This window comes from Monodelphis domestica, chromosome 3, assembly GCF_027887165.1.
Source record: "Monodelphis domestica isolate mMonDom1 chromosome 3, mMonDom1.pri, whole genome shotgun sequence".
NCBI lineage: Eukaryota > Metazoa > Chordata > Mammalia > Didelphimorphia > Didelphidae > Monodelphis > Monodelphis domestica.
Window position 1 is genome coordinate 20268552 of NC_077229.1, and position 14719 is coordinate 20283270.

At 48.8% G+C, this 14719-nt stretch overlaps 1 protein-coding gene across 1 annotated transcript in view; it reads right to left on the reverse strand.

Moving 5' to 3' along the window:
• Positions 1–13732: 13732 nt before the first annotated feature.
• The window catches only part of MTFP1 (mitochondrial fission process 1), a 7631-nt gene continuing 6644 nt past the window's right edge, over positions 13733–14719 (reverse strand). Inside the window, exon 4 of the mRNA XM_056821498.1 lies at positions 13733–14479. Within this exon, the coding sequence (XP_056677476.1) occupies positions 14407–14479 (73 nt within the window). The 3' untranslated portion in view covers positions 13733–14406. The remainder of the gene's footprint in view (positions 14480–14719) is intronic.

Consider the following 14719-nt stretch of genomic DNA (forward strand, 5'->3'; position numbering starts at 1 on the left):
TCGTCCAACATGGGTGAGATTATTCAAGGCGTGTCTCTTTACAAACCCATTTTTCCACCATCTCTAGTCTGCTTTACAGCCTTGATTTCCCAGATTCAGAGGTAGAGGGACAATTTCAGTCATCCAAAGGAATAAAGGGGGAAATGTAGGGTCATGGGCAGCCCCAGGAGAACCAGGCACAACTAACTCATGATTGCCTATTTAAAAGAGCTCCAGGAATCAGCCCAGATTCATTGCAAAGCTCTGCCCACTCTTCCAAGAGGAATATAGGGAAAAGACAGGGAAAGAAAGAAAAAAGAGTTTCTCTCAATCCTCCTCTCCCCAAGGCTTAGTAGGGGTGAGGGGAAGGGCTGACCAGAGCAGGAAATGCAAAATCTAGATTCCTTGCAGAGAGAACAGGGAAAGGCAGAAAGCAGAGACCCATTACAGCAGTCTCAGTCTAAGACCACCAGAGGGATGCCTGGTACCAAGGAAGGGGCAGAAGATTTAAATAGTCCAGAAATTCTCCATGGCCCACAGCCTTGGAGGTACCAGCTCAGATCCACCATCTTCTAGGGGGTTTAAGAACTAGTCTCAGTGGCAGCTAGGTGGCTCAGTGGACTGCGATCCCAGTTCAGAGATAGGAGGTCCTGGGTTCGAATCTCAGAACTTCACTTACTAGCTGTGTGACCCTGGGCAAGTCACTTAACACCCATTGCCTAGCCCTTACCACTCTTCTGCCTTGGAACTAATACACAGTATTGATTCTGAGACAGATGAGGGTTTTTTTTTAATTGTCCCACCATTAACCTGTGACCTTAGGAAAGTCAGCAGCCTGCAGTTCTTCATGGCACTATCCTCCTACCCATGCCTGGGCTGCTCTCCCTGCTTCTGAACTCTTTTGAGGCAGACAGACCACCAGCACACTATGGCAATGATGCAGGGATGAGGGGATGAGTCTAGAGCTGTGTTAGCAAACCTATGGCATGCATGCCAGAGAGGGCTGCTCCCCTTCGCCTCTCCACACATGCCTAAGGATATTTCTCCCATAACCCACTCCTCTGCCCAGCAGCCCAGTTGGAGCACTTCTTCCATCCCCTATCTGGGGGAAAGGGGCAGCTAACATGCGGCATGAGGGTTGTAGTTTGGGCACTCGGACTCTAAAAGGTTTGCCATCACTGGTCTAGAGTAACGGTGGTGTTTGAGGAGGAAAGGTCAAATCCTAACTTCTCTAAGAAGGTCTTAGTTTCTGATCTCTCTCCCCCAACTGTGGGTGTATCTTCTCTGACATTACCTACAGTCCCCCCACACACAGATCAGGGATATGCAGGGTTGTCTGTGGTCTCCCAATGAGAACGGGAGCTCCAACAGAGTGTTTTGCCTTTCCTTGTATTCTCTGCTTAGCACAGGGGCTGGCACATAGTAGGTGCTTCTGTGATTGTGGCTCTAAACACTGATTAAGGAGAGCATGGTACCCACCTCGTGTCAGAACAGGGATAGACTCCTAGGAGACCTTTTTTGGACATGGTCGATGCAGACCCTTGTTTCACCTGATTATGTTTGTTCAGTACAGGGGTTTCTCTCCCTCCTCACAGTGGGGAAGAGGAAAAGTTGGAAGATGGAGAGAAAAAATCCATTTTTGCTCATTAAAAAAATAAATTTTTTTAATCTTCTTTATGTTCTGTCTTAGATTTGATACCAGGTATTGGTTCCAAGGCAGAAGAGTGGAAAGGGCTAAGCAATTAGGGTTAAGTGACTTGCTCAGGGTCATACAACTAGGAGATATCTGAGATTTGAACCCAAAACCTCTCATCTGTAGACCCGGCTCTTGGTCCACTGAGGCACCTAGCTGCCTTAATTTTTTTTAATGAAAAACTTCCAGCCTGTAGAGAGTTTCCATGGGCCCCAGATTGACAACAGTGTGCAGTAGAGGCCCTTTCTCTAGCTACATATGTGTGAAGAGCAAAGATCTCTCCAGTGGTGACTGGTACCATGGAAAGGTGGCCACTAGCCTCAGTGGCTGTAATAATCACAGCTAGTCTTGTTCTTCAGTCATTTTCAGACACATCTGTCTCTTCATGACCCCATCTGGGGTTTTCTTGGCAAAGATTCTGGAGTGGTTGGCCATTTCCTTCTCCAACTCATTTGACAGATGAGGAAACTGAGGCAAAGTGACTTGCCAAGGATCATCACACAACTAGTGTCTAAGGCAGAATTTGAACTCGGGTCTTCCTGACTGCAGGTCTAGAGCTCAGCCTACTACTACTCGTAGCTGCCCAAGTAGTTATATAGCACTTACTATATACCAGACAGTACAAAGCATTTCTCCTTATTTAATCCTCACAACAACACTAGCAGGTTCAGTTGCTTTTTTTTTTTTGAGGCAATGGGGGTTAAGTGACTTGCCCAGGGTCACACAGCTGGGAAGTGAAGTATCTGATGCCAGATTTGAACCTGAGACCTCCCATCTCTAGGCCTGGCTCTCAATCCACTGAGCTACCCAGCTGCCCCCTTCAGTTACTATTTTTATAAATCTCCATTTTATGGTTGATGAAACTGAGTCAGACAATGGTGAGGTGATTTGTTCAGGGTTATAGCTAGTAAGTATCTGAGGTTGGATTCGAACTCTGGTCTTCCTGACCCAGCACTCTATGCACTGTGGAACCCCCACCTAGGGACAAGACCACTTGGTTCAAAGTCCATTCATATTGTTAACTACCCAATAGTGGATAGAATGGCTTAACTGGAAAGGATTTGAACCCAGGTCTCTCCTGTCCATTTATGCCCAGCCCTTTATGCCTGGCACTAACCTGCCTCTAACATAAAAAAAAAATACAGCCTTCTGGAGATAATGCCTTAACCTAAATCCCAGTAGAGATCTTTATGAGGGACCCCCTAGACATCTACCCAATTTTCCTGTGTTCCAGGTATAGCAAGGTGAGGCAACATAGTGTAGTAGCTAGAACCCTAGACTGCTGACACTCAATAGCCATGTAGCCTGGGAGTTGGGTGCCATAGTGCTCAGTGCACCAGACCTGGAGCCAAGAAGACTCATCTTCCTGAATTCAAATCTAGCCTCAGAGACCTACTGGCTGTATGACCCTGGGCAAGTCACTGCACCCTGTTTGCCTCAGTTTCCTCATCTGTAAAATGAGATGAAGAAGGAAACAGCAAATTACTCCAGTATCTTTGCCAAGAAAACCCCAAATAGGGTCACGATGAGTCAAACATGAGTGAAAAATGACTCAACTAAAGCCCTGGAGGCTCATTCCCCTTGGAGCCTCAGATATTGTACAATCCTCCCTGCTGAGCCCAGCCCTCAGTTTCCCCATCTCTACAATTAAGGAGGTGGATAAGACGGGCTCTGAGATCCCTTCCTGGTCTGCCCCATGACCCTAGAAATTCTCTCCCACCCCAGGCTTGGAAAAGACAAGGAGCTCAGCTACCACACAAGCCTTTATTGAGAAGTTTCCCAGCAGGCATTGGGGTGGGGGCAGAGGAAGCAGAGCTTGCTGGGAAGCTTTGCTGAATGCCAGTGTGGATGCAGAAGGCCATGGCCAGGATGGCGATCGGCGCTATCTCCAAAGGCAGAAAGCCGCGGCTCCGTGCTGGAGGTCGAGAAGCCCTCCTAGAGGGGGAGAGAAAAAGCAGGACTCCATCGGAGCAGCCCCCGAGCAGAAACAGACGGGACGGCTGAGCTTACTGCCTCGCTGTCACTGTGGCCTTAGGCACGGAATCCTCCCCATTTCACAGATGCGGCGAGCAAGGCCCGGGGAGTCCCCAGCTCCGCCGAGGGCACAGAGCGAGGATTTGGCACTTTTCTACGCTAGCGCCGTACAGACAAGCAGGAGGGGCGTTAGCTGAAGCAGGACACCCAAGGCCCGCTCAGGCCTCACTGGAGGAGCTTCGGGCTCCGAGCCCGGCACTCGGAACATCCCCGGAGCTTAGGGCAGTTCTGGGGACAAGGTCGGGAGGAGCTAAGCTTCCTTTTCCCTCTCCAGGATGTTACAGTTCTCCCTGCAAGACCAAGGAGACCTTGGCAGGGCAGGGGCACCCAGACACCTAGAGCTATGGCCAGGGCAGGGGCACCCAGACACCTAGAGCTATGGCCAGGGCAGGGGCACCCAGACACCCAGAGCTATGGGCAGGGCAGGGGGCACCCAGACACCTAGAGCTATGGGCAGGGCAGGGGGCACCCAGACACCTAGAGCTATGGCCAGGGCAGGGGGCACCCAGACACCTAGAGCTATGGGCAGGGCAGGGGGCACCCAGACACCTAGAGCTATGGCCAGGGCAGGGGGCACCCAGACACCTAGAGCTATGGCCAGGGCAGGGGGCACCCAGACACCTAGAGCTATGGCCAGGGCAGGGGCACCCAGACACCTAGAGCTATGGCCAGGGCAGGGGCACCCAGACACCTAGAGCTATGGCCAGGGCAGGGGGCACCCAGACACCTAGAGCTATGGCCAGGGCAGGGGCACCCAGACACCTAGAGCTATGGCCAGGGCAGGGGCACCCAGACACCTAGAGCTATGGCCAGGGCAGGGGGCACCCAGACACCTAGAGCTATGGGCAGGGCAGGGGGCACCCAGACACTTAGAGCATAGCTTATGGGGAACTTGCCTGAAAGGCAAGTTTTGTGTTCAAATTCTGCATTAGACAAATATATATATGATCCATAGCTAGGCACTACCCCTTTCTAGAACTCGGTCTTCTATAAAAATGGACCCTTGAGTCCCTTAAAAAAAAAAAAAGTTGACATTGTACTAGAAACACTAGCAGTAGCAATTAGAGAAGATAAAGAAATTGAAGGCATCAGAATAGGCAAGGAGGAGACCAAGTTATCACTCTTTGCGGATGACATGATGGTCTACTTAAAGAATCCTAGAGATTCAACCAAAAAGCTAATTGAAATAATCAACAACTTTAGCAAAGTTGCAGGATACAAAATAAACCCACATAAATCATCAGCTTTTCTATATATCTCCAACACAGCTCAGCAGCAAGAACTAGAAAGAGAAATCCCATTCAAAATCACCTTAGACAAAATAAAATACCTAGGAATCTATCTCCCAAGACAAACACAGGAACTATATGAACACAACTACAAAACACTCGCCACACAACTAAAACTAGACTTGAACAATTGGAAAAACATTAACTGCTCATGGATAGGACGAGCCAATATAATAAAAATGACCATCCTACCCAAACTTATTTATCTATTTAGTGCCATACCCATTGAACTACCAAAATACTTCTTCACTGATTTAGAAAAAACCATAACAAAGTTCATTTGGAAGAACAAAAGATCAAGGATATCCAGGGAAATAATGAAAAAAAACACATATGATGGGGGCCTTGCAGTCCCAGACCTCAAACTATATTACAAAGCAGCAGTCATCAAAACATTTTGGTACTGGCTAAGAAACAGAAAGGAAGATCAGTGGAATAGACTGGGGGAAAACGACCTCAGCAAGACAGTATACGATAAACCCAAAGATCCCAGCTTTTGGGACAAAAATCCACTATTTGACAAAAACTCCTGGGAAAATTGGAAGACAGCATGGGAGAGATTAGGAATAGATCAACACCTCACACCCTACACCAAGATAAATTCAAAATGGGTGAGTGACTTAAACATAAAGAAGGAAACCATAAGTAAATTGGGTAAACACAGAATAGTATACATGTCAGACCTTTGGGAGGGGAAAGGCTTTAAAACCAAGCAAGATATAGAAAGAATCACAAAATGTAAAATAAATAATTTTGACTACATCAAACTAAAAAGCTTTTGTACAAACAAAACCAATATAACTAAAATCAGAAGGGAAACAACAAATTGGGAAAAAATCTTCATAGAAACCTCTGACAAAGGTTTAATTACTCATATTTATAATGAGCTAAATCAATTGTACAAAAAATCAAGCCATTCTCCAATTGATAAATGGGCAAGGGACATGGATAGGCAGTTCTCAGATAAAGAAATCAAAACTATTAACAAGCACATGAAGAAGTGTTCTACATCTCTTATAATCAGAGAGATGCAAATCAAAACAACTCTGAGGTATCACCTCACACCTAGCAGATTGGCTAACATAACAGCAAAGGAAAGTAATGAATGCTGGAGGGGATGTGGCAAAGTAGGGACATTAATTCATTGCTGGTGGAGCTGTGAACTGATCCAACCATTCTGGAGGGCAATTTGGAACTATGCCCAAAGGGTGCTAAAAGAATATCTACCCTTTGATCCAGCCATAGCACTGCTGGGTCTGTACCCCAAAGAGACAATGGACAAAAAGACTTGTACAAAAATATTCATAGCTGCACTCTTTGTGGTGGCCCAAAACTGGAAAACGAGGGGATGCCCATCAATTGGGGAATGGCTGAACAAACTGTGGTATATGTTGGTGATGGAATACTATTGTGCTAAAAGGAATAATAAAGTGGAGAAGTTCCATGGAGACTGGAACAACCTCCAGGAAGTGATGCAGAGCGAGAGGAGCAGAACCAGGAGAACATTGTACACAGAGACTAATACACTGTGGTATAATCGAACGTAATGGACTTCTCCATTAGTGGCGGTGTAATGTCCCTGAACAACTTGCAGGGACCCAGGAGAAAAAAAACACCATTCATAAGCAAAGGATAAACTATGGGAGTGGAAACACCGAGGAAAAGCAACTGCCTGAATACAGAGGTTGAGGGGACATGACAGAGGAGAGACTCTAAATGAACACTCTAATGCAAATACTATCAACAAAGCAATGGGTTCAAATCAAGAAAACATCTAATGCCCAGTGGACTTACGCGTCGGCTATGGGGGGTGGGGGGGAGGAAAAGAAAATGATCTATGTCTTTAACGAATAATGCTTGGAAATGATCAAATAAAATATATTAAAAAAAAAAAAGACCCTTACCTTCTATCTTGGAATGAAGAATGGTGAGGGCTAGACATGGGGGGTTAAGTGACTTGCCCAGGGTCACACAGCTGGGAAGTGTCTGAAGCCAGACTTGAACCCAGGACCTCCCTTCTCTAGATCTGGCCCTGTTGAGTCCCTTCCAACCCTGGATCTCTCAACCTGTGACCTCTGGGGGCTTCACGTTTCTCTTCCTTTAAAACGAGAGGGTTGGCCTCTATGGCCTGTCAGGTGCCGTCCAGCCCGGCTTAGGGCCAGGATCCTCTTTGTGGCTGCTTGGCCCAGATTTCTCAGAGGAGTCTGCAGCCGTGGCCCCAGTCACTTAGCTTTGTTGCTTTTCAGCCCTGGAAAGACAAGAAGACCTGAGACCCGGGAGGAGTCTTCCTTGATGGCCAAGGGACCAGCTGACCCGTGAATGACTCCAGCGGGCTCCCCCGTCCCTTCCCCATCATTCTCAGCTCCCCGTGGCCTCCTGCCTCGGTTCATCCCTGCCCAGGAGGCCAAAGGGTGGCTGGACAGTGCGGAGTCCTACCTGCCAGATCCCTCCTCCTGTGCAGGGGCTGGTCCCCAGGCTCTCACAGCAGTGGCACAGAGTGCCCAGCTGTGGTCATTGAGGGAACAATCTCCCTGCCCCTGCCCCGTCACTAGCATTGTGTTCTACCCTCCATAGTCACCCACCCCAGCTGACCTGGCCCCATGATCTACGATCGGGTCGGTGTCAAAGGCTTGTTGCCCCCAAAGAACAAAGCTAGAATACACCTGAAGCCCACATCTGACGATGTCCCTCCACTGCTCAAGAAGCTTCCATGGCTACCTATTGTCTCAAAGATACAGCATAGCCCTTAAAGCCCCACATAATCTGGCCCCTGACTTTGAACCCATCAGTCTCCTTCATAAGCAACCACTGCAGAAGCCTTCCAAGGACCAGAGACCTAGAAAGGCATTCAGAGGCCATGAACTTCATGCTCCCACATTTCATAGTTAAAGAAAATAAGGCACAAGGGACAGTGATTTTTCTGGGTCACACCAAATGTCCAAGGCAGGATTTGAACTCAAGTCTTCCTAAGACCAAGACCAGAGCTCTAGCCACTAAGTGACCCAACTTGCTGCTGAAAATCCCATCTCTGCAGCAAGGCTATATTTGCCCAAAACAGACACCCACAGGATCCAATCTGGGGTCCCCCTGGTGCCACTTACCTGTTTGCTTCCCTGTAGAAAGATCAGGCCTTCTTCGTGGTGTCGGAGGGGACTTTGGGGGTCCCAAACCAGCAGGTGGCAACGTGTGTAGACCTGCCAGACAGGAACCAGGCTTGAGGTGGGAAGAGGACGGACATGGCAGAGCCCTGCTGGCTCAGGGAGGCCCCAGCTACAGCTCTGCCAAGTGCCACCTATTCAGAAGGGCTCAAGGGTCTAAGCAAGCAGGGTTGGGGCCCCCCAGGGATCCCCGGATAGTTGTGTGGATTTCGATGACGAAAAGATGGCATCGTTCACGTCACTAATTTCCTTCAAAAGTTTAAAGACATTGTTGTGGAGAAGCCTGGAATTCTGGTCCCCAATTTTACAGAGCAAAATGAGAAACTGAGAGAATAAACAACATCCGACAAACACAACCATGTAGATAAAGCATTCCCCAAAGGAAGCCAATTCTGAGGAACCGGAAATAATAATACTATTGGGCTGGGATGACAACAAATAAAAATAAAACACTTTCTTCTCAGAAGAGAGGTGGAGGTCTGTTGGGACAGAATGGGGCATACAGCATATTTTTAGGCTTGTTTTCCCCCTTGTCTCTTTCTCCCCACTCCCAATTTGGCTCAATCTCTGGCACATAGTAGGTATTTAATGTTTCTTTAGAGATGGGTAGTTGGCACAGTAGATAAACTCTGAGTCCAGAATTAGGAAGATGAGCTCAAATTCAACCTCAGACACTTACTTAGCTATGTGACTCTGGACAAGTCACTTAACCTCCGTCTCAATTCTCTCAACTATAAAATCAGAATAAAAATGACATAAAAATAAAGAGGCACCAATAAAACTTGTTTTAAAAAATGCTCATGTCCCTTGTATGCCCAGGGAAGGAAATCTCTGGAAAGTGTCTGATTCCAAGCCAAGAAGAATCCTCGCACTCACGTCTGAGTCTAGCTCGGTCAATCGGAAAGCCTGCAGGGAGAGCAGCAGAGTCTCTGCGGCTGCTCGAGGCAGGAATCAAGAGCTAGCTTGCCAGCCATCCACAAAACACCTAAAATGGAAGAAGTCAGGGGAAAAGGGCATCCATCAGCAACGAGCCCTGTAGGGAGAAGGCAGCAAGCCCCAAGAGAGGCAGAAAGAACAAGGTTCAACCCATTTTAAGGATGAGGGAAAAGAAAAACAGAGGGAATGACTTTCCTAAGGTGACATGGCAGAATCAGACCTGAACCAAGACTGAAGACATCACTAGAATCCATGGAGGGAAGGACTCAGCTATGCCAGGCGTTACCCACACAATGCCATCTCAGACATACATACTGTTTCCTGATCGTAGAGATGCCCTGGGCTCTCTCCATTCCCCATCCAGCCTGCCGTATAAGGTCCCTCTGGCCATATGGTTAGACTGGAAACAAGACTTCCCAGCACTCCCAACACCAGCTTCCCTACCCCAGGCCTATCTAAGAAGATATGGATCTATAGGGGATCCAGGAGACATTGGTTCAAATTTGGCTCTACTAACAACTAAATTGTGTGACCTTGGACAAGTTATTTTCCTTCTGAGTCTCAGTCTCCCCAGATGTAAAATAAGGGGCTTAAGTGATCTCTAAGTGCCAGGAGCCATCAAAGACCATGCTGTTTGACACAGTCCATGTGGAAACCAGGGAAAGTAGCTCCCAGAAAGGATGGAAAACACCCACTGAAACCCCCTAAGTGACTTTCATTATTAGCATTCCCTTCTTATTGGAATTACCATAATTATTATTCTCACTTAGCCCCAGGAAAAATAGATGAGAGCAACATGCTTGCAGGGTTAATACAGATGTCCCACTCTGTTTCCCCCAGGATATTACCAGCAGAGCCCACTTACAAAATTAAACCTAAGGATTCTTATATACCCACTTAGACAGGGCCCTCTTTTCTAGGCATAAAAACTTCTGGCAAATCTGTGCTCTGAATTCCCTAACCTATATCTGGGTCATGTTGATTCTACCCTCTGATCCTGTCCATAGCAACAATGTTTCATTGACTATCTCCCTAGGCTTCCTGTCTGTTGTTAGGTTCCATGGAAACATGTATGTTGAGAATGAAACTGTGTGCCAAATAGATGTGTGATCATGAGGGTGTAAAATAAAGCCAGGCCTCAGCCAAGGCAGAGCAGTTTATCCTGTGAAACCTGTGCTGTGGGTTGAATGTGAAAGCTGTGTCCCATCCATCAATTTGCCAACACGGTCCCACCTCCAAGATCCCACCCCCTGTGGGAGACTGGTCCACTCCACAGCATCTAAAGTCCCTTCCAATTCTAACATTCTAGGAGAATCAGTCTTTAGGGTGCAAATGTCCAAAGAGAATCAGAACCTCCAGCCAACCTTTCTACCTGTGGCAGTCATCCTGGACATGTCCTGCCGAGTTTATCAAGGTATCTTTGATCCCAAACTCTAGCCCTTTCAAAGCATCTCTGGGGCCACCTTCTTGGTCATTCAGCCAGAAGGGGAATAAGGACCCCCAAAACAAAATTGGGGGAAGGGGCATCATGGATGATAGCTTCTCCCCATATTTCTACCTGCTTTGCTCCAGGGAGGCAGGCTTAGTGCCTGAAGAGAGATTTTTTTCTGTTTTGGCTTAGGACAGTGAGATTACGAAATCAAGCTGAGACATCTGTTCTATCTCTGGCACTATCTGGTTAGTTCTTGCTCTGTCTGAAAGATTCTAACTGGAAATGTCAGCTCCAGCCCAGGTATTTTCTGATCAGTTTATTATCTCACCCCACGTAGATCTTCCTCTCTTCTGGTGTTCGATTCGTAAGCCAGGCCCTTTCCCCTTTGATCTCTACATCCACCCTATCTTGTCCTAGATATGGTTTTTGAAAAGGCTACCCAAGGTCCATAGGACTATGTGCTGGGCATAGCATAAACTGGTTATTAGATGCCTCTGCATGGTAAGTATGGTCGGTAGCAGTGACTGTCGGCAAATCCTTGAATGTTTTCCTATCAGTACTTTCCTTCCTTCCCCCAACCCAGCCCACCCTGATAATACCCATAGTTCTCAATGATGTTGTAATGAAGGCTGGGCGGACTTGGGGCTGGTCCAGGATGGGCCACGCAGGTGTCCACATAGAGCTGCAGGGGCTGATGGGAGTCACCAGCTACTGAGAACTCCACGTGGAGCCTAGAGCCCAGGGAGACAGTAGTGGAATTAGCAGCGGCCTTGATAGTAGGTGTACCCAGGGTTTCTAGAAAAAGAAAGAAAATATTGAGAGGCCGAGAGAGGCAGACTACCTCAGTTATAGGCAGAGGCAGGTTGAAGTAAGGCAGGAGAAGTAGTTCCAATTTTGCCTCCAATTTTCTGAGTGAGCTCTGGCTTCTAATTGAGTGTCCTAGATTAATTGGCCTAAAGTCCTTCCCAAGGCTTAATGGGCAGGATTAAACTTAAAAGTTAAAAATCTACCATAGGGAAAGCTAAGTGGCTCAGTGGATAGGGAGTCAGGTCTGGAGATGGGAAGATAGAAGATGGGAAATCTGACCTCAGATACTTTCCTGGCTGTGTGACCCTGGGCAAGTCATTTCACCCCCATTGCCTAGCCCACCCTGCTCTTCTGCCTCAGAACCGATGCCCAGTATTAATTCTAAGAAGAAAAGGGTTAAAAAAAAAACAAATCCATAGACAGTGCCAAGTTGTATGACCCCAAGAGAATCACTTTCCACTTCTTGGCATCATTTCCACAGCGGTGCAATGGGGACAATAATAGCACCCCAGGGTTCTTGTGTGGATCAAACAAGATGATAGTAAAGGGTTATATGCATGTTAGGGCTTATTAGTATAGCACCTGCCCCCATCAACACAGCCTTGTTCTAAAGTCAGAGGCATGCACACATGCCTGGGTGAGACTGGAAAACTCAAGCCACTTGCCTGTCCCCTCTGGGTAACTGTGAAAGGGGCAGAAAAGGAGGCCCCCTCCAGATTGGGACCAGGGTAACCCTTTCCTTTAAGACTTACTGGACCAGAGCCTCACTGAAAAGTCCAGGTGCCCCGTGCCAGACAAGGATCTAGTCACAAAGGAGACGTGGGAATACGTTGGGGCTTCTAGCCTTGGAAGGGAAGCAGAGAGTTAAAGCTAGGAAAAGAAAGGGGAGGGCGGGTTGTTAAAACTATTGGACTTAAAAAAAAAAGTCAGGGGGAAGGTAGGTAGCAGAGTAAATGGAGGACCTGGCCTCAGGCACTTCTCAGCTATGTGACCCTGGACAAGTCACTTAACCCCAATTGCCTAGCCCTTGCTGCTCTTCTGCCTCAGAATAAAAACTAAGACAAAAGTTTAAGGTTTATTAAAAAACAACTACTAGGCTTTACTTCTCCCTATACACTAAGGTTATAGAGATCATGGTTAAGGTTTCTTCTTTCTTTATTTCTCTCTTTATTCCTCTCTTTTCTTTCTTTTTTTCCTTCTTTCTTTCTCTCCCTCTTCCTCACTCTCTTCTTTCTCTTCTTTCCTTTCTTTCTCTTTTCTTCTTTCTTTCTCCTTGCTTGCTTGCTTGCTTGCTTGCTTCCTTCCTCCCTCCCTCCCTCCCTTCCTTCCTTCCTTGCTTCCTTCCTTCCTTCCTTCCTCCCTCCCTCCCTTCCTTCCTTCCTTCCTTCCCTCCCTTCCTTCCTTCCTCCCTCCCTCCTTCTTTCCCTCCCTCCATCTTTCCTTCTTTCCCTCCCTCCCTCCTTTCCTTCCTTCCTTCCCTCCTTCCTTCCTTCCTTCCTTCCTTCCCTCTCTCCTTCCTTCCTTCCCTCTCTCCCTCCTTCCTTCCTTCCTCCCTGCTCCCTCTTTCTTTCCCTTCTTAGAGCAGATGCCAAGAACTGGCATCCGATGGGTTTGAGCCCAAGGCCCTTGTTTCAGATGCTTTGTAGCAGAGAAAAGCCAAGGCCCGAGAGGGACTGTGATGGCCCTCACTAAGGTCAATCCCAGGCCAGGCCTTCCCAAAGTCAGTGGGGCTCCCACTCTTTCACTCTTCATACAGGTGCTGGCTGGAGGCCATTTAGGGGAACAGAAAGGACGATGGTGCCCTTCCCGCAGGAATCTCTGTTTGGGCAGGCGCCTTCTACAGGCCTAGGTGGTGCGGTGGGTAGTGCCTAGTCTGGCGTCAGGAAGCTCCAGCTGCAGGAGTTCAAATCTGCCCTCAGACACTTCCTAGCTGGGTGACCCTGGACAAGTCACTTCACCCCACTGGCCTCAGTTTCTTCTTCTGTCAAATGAGCTAGAGAAAGAAATGGCCAACCACTCCGGTATCTCTGCCAAGGAACCCCCAAATGAGCCCGAGGGATGCTGTGATCTTCCCGTTTGTGGATTCCTCCTCTGCCCTGAGCCGTGCTGTGTTTACGGAATGCTTGTTGACCCCATTCTCGGTTCTACGGGCCCTCCCGGCTCTGGCATCCTGGGTCCAAACACTCGTTCGTGACCTACACCAATGGGGTTGCCGCATGTCCCCTCTGGGGTGTCACTGGATGGCAGGACTCTGATTGGCCGGAGGAGCCGGAGGGATCCAAGCGCTCCCACCTGCCCCTTCCAGGCCCCCACAGGGGAGGCAGTTCTCCTCCCCCATCTCTTCTGTCACCATAGCAACGCTGCCTGGCCCACCCCACCCAGAGACAGAGAAGGGAGCTCCAGCTGCGCATGATTGGTCTTTATTAAGCACCTGGCCGAGTCACAGGCACCCAGAATCCTCTGGGGCCACTCGGCAGGCCTCCCTCTGGGCGGCCTTCTCCAGGCCAGAGAAGGGGAAGGCGGGCTTTGCTTTCTGGCTCTCCATGATCAGGTCACAGTGTCGGGGTTCCCTCCCTCCCCGCTTCCCCAGAGGCCACTAACGGCCTGGCATGGCACTCTCCCATAATTCTCCCTGAGCAACGGGGCAATCATTTTCCCTCTCTGAGCCTCATTTTTCTCATCCATCAAATGGGGCTAATAGTACTGGCACGAAGTCCCTCTCCGAGTGGTTGGGAGGGAAGCATTTTGTAAAGGCCAAAATGCTAAAAACACAACAACAAAGAACCACGGTGTGGGGGCAGGGAGGGTGCGATGCTTTCTACAAGCTTGGGTCTGTGGTGGGAGGGAGCCGGGAGGCTCTCCCACTAACTACGGCTTGACACAAGGGAAATCCCTCCCTCCACTCTGAACATCAGGATCCTCTTCAATCCAATCAGGGGGCTGAACGAGATGGTCCCTGGGGTCCGCTGAGATTTCACGGACGCAGACCCTCACTCTGAAGATTTCCAGGCAGCAGCACCCCAGGAGGATGGGGTGTCCGTTGGCATGCGGGTGGAGCTGGGCCCAAGCGGGGGGGCATCATGCGGAGCTGGGCTTCTCCTGAGAAGGGTAGATTTTACGTAGGCTGGAGTCCATCAAGAAATCAACCGACCTGTGGAGAGACGGGGAGGCCGGGTTTGGGATAGGATAGCCAGGAGGCAGCCCCGGGGAGTCGGACGGACATCAGAGGCCGCCCCCCAACCTCTCTGTAAGGAGTCTCTGTCTCAGTCTGTCTCTCTCCCTCGTGAAGCCCACCGCTCCGATTTCAGAGGTCCCCAGAGGGTATAGGACTTGCCCAAGGTCACACAGTCAGGATAAGAATCTGGGCTCAGAGGGGGCAGCTGGGTGGCTC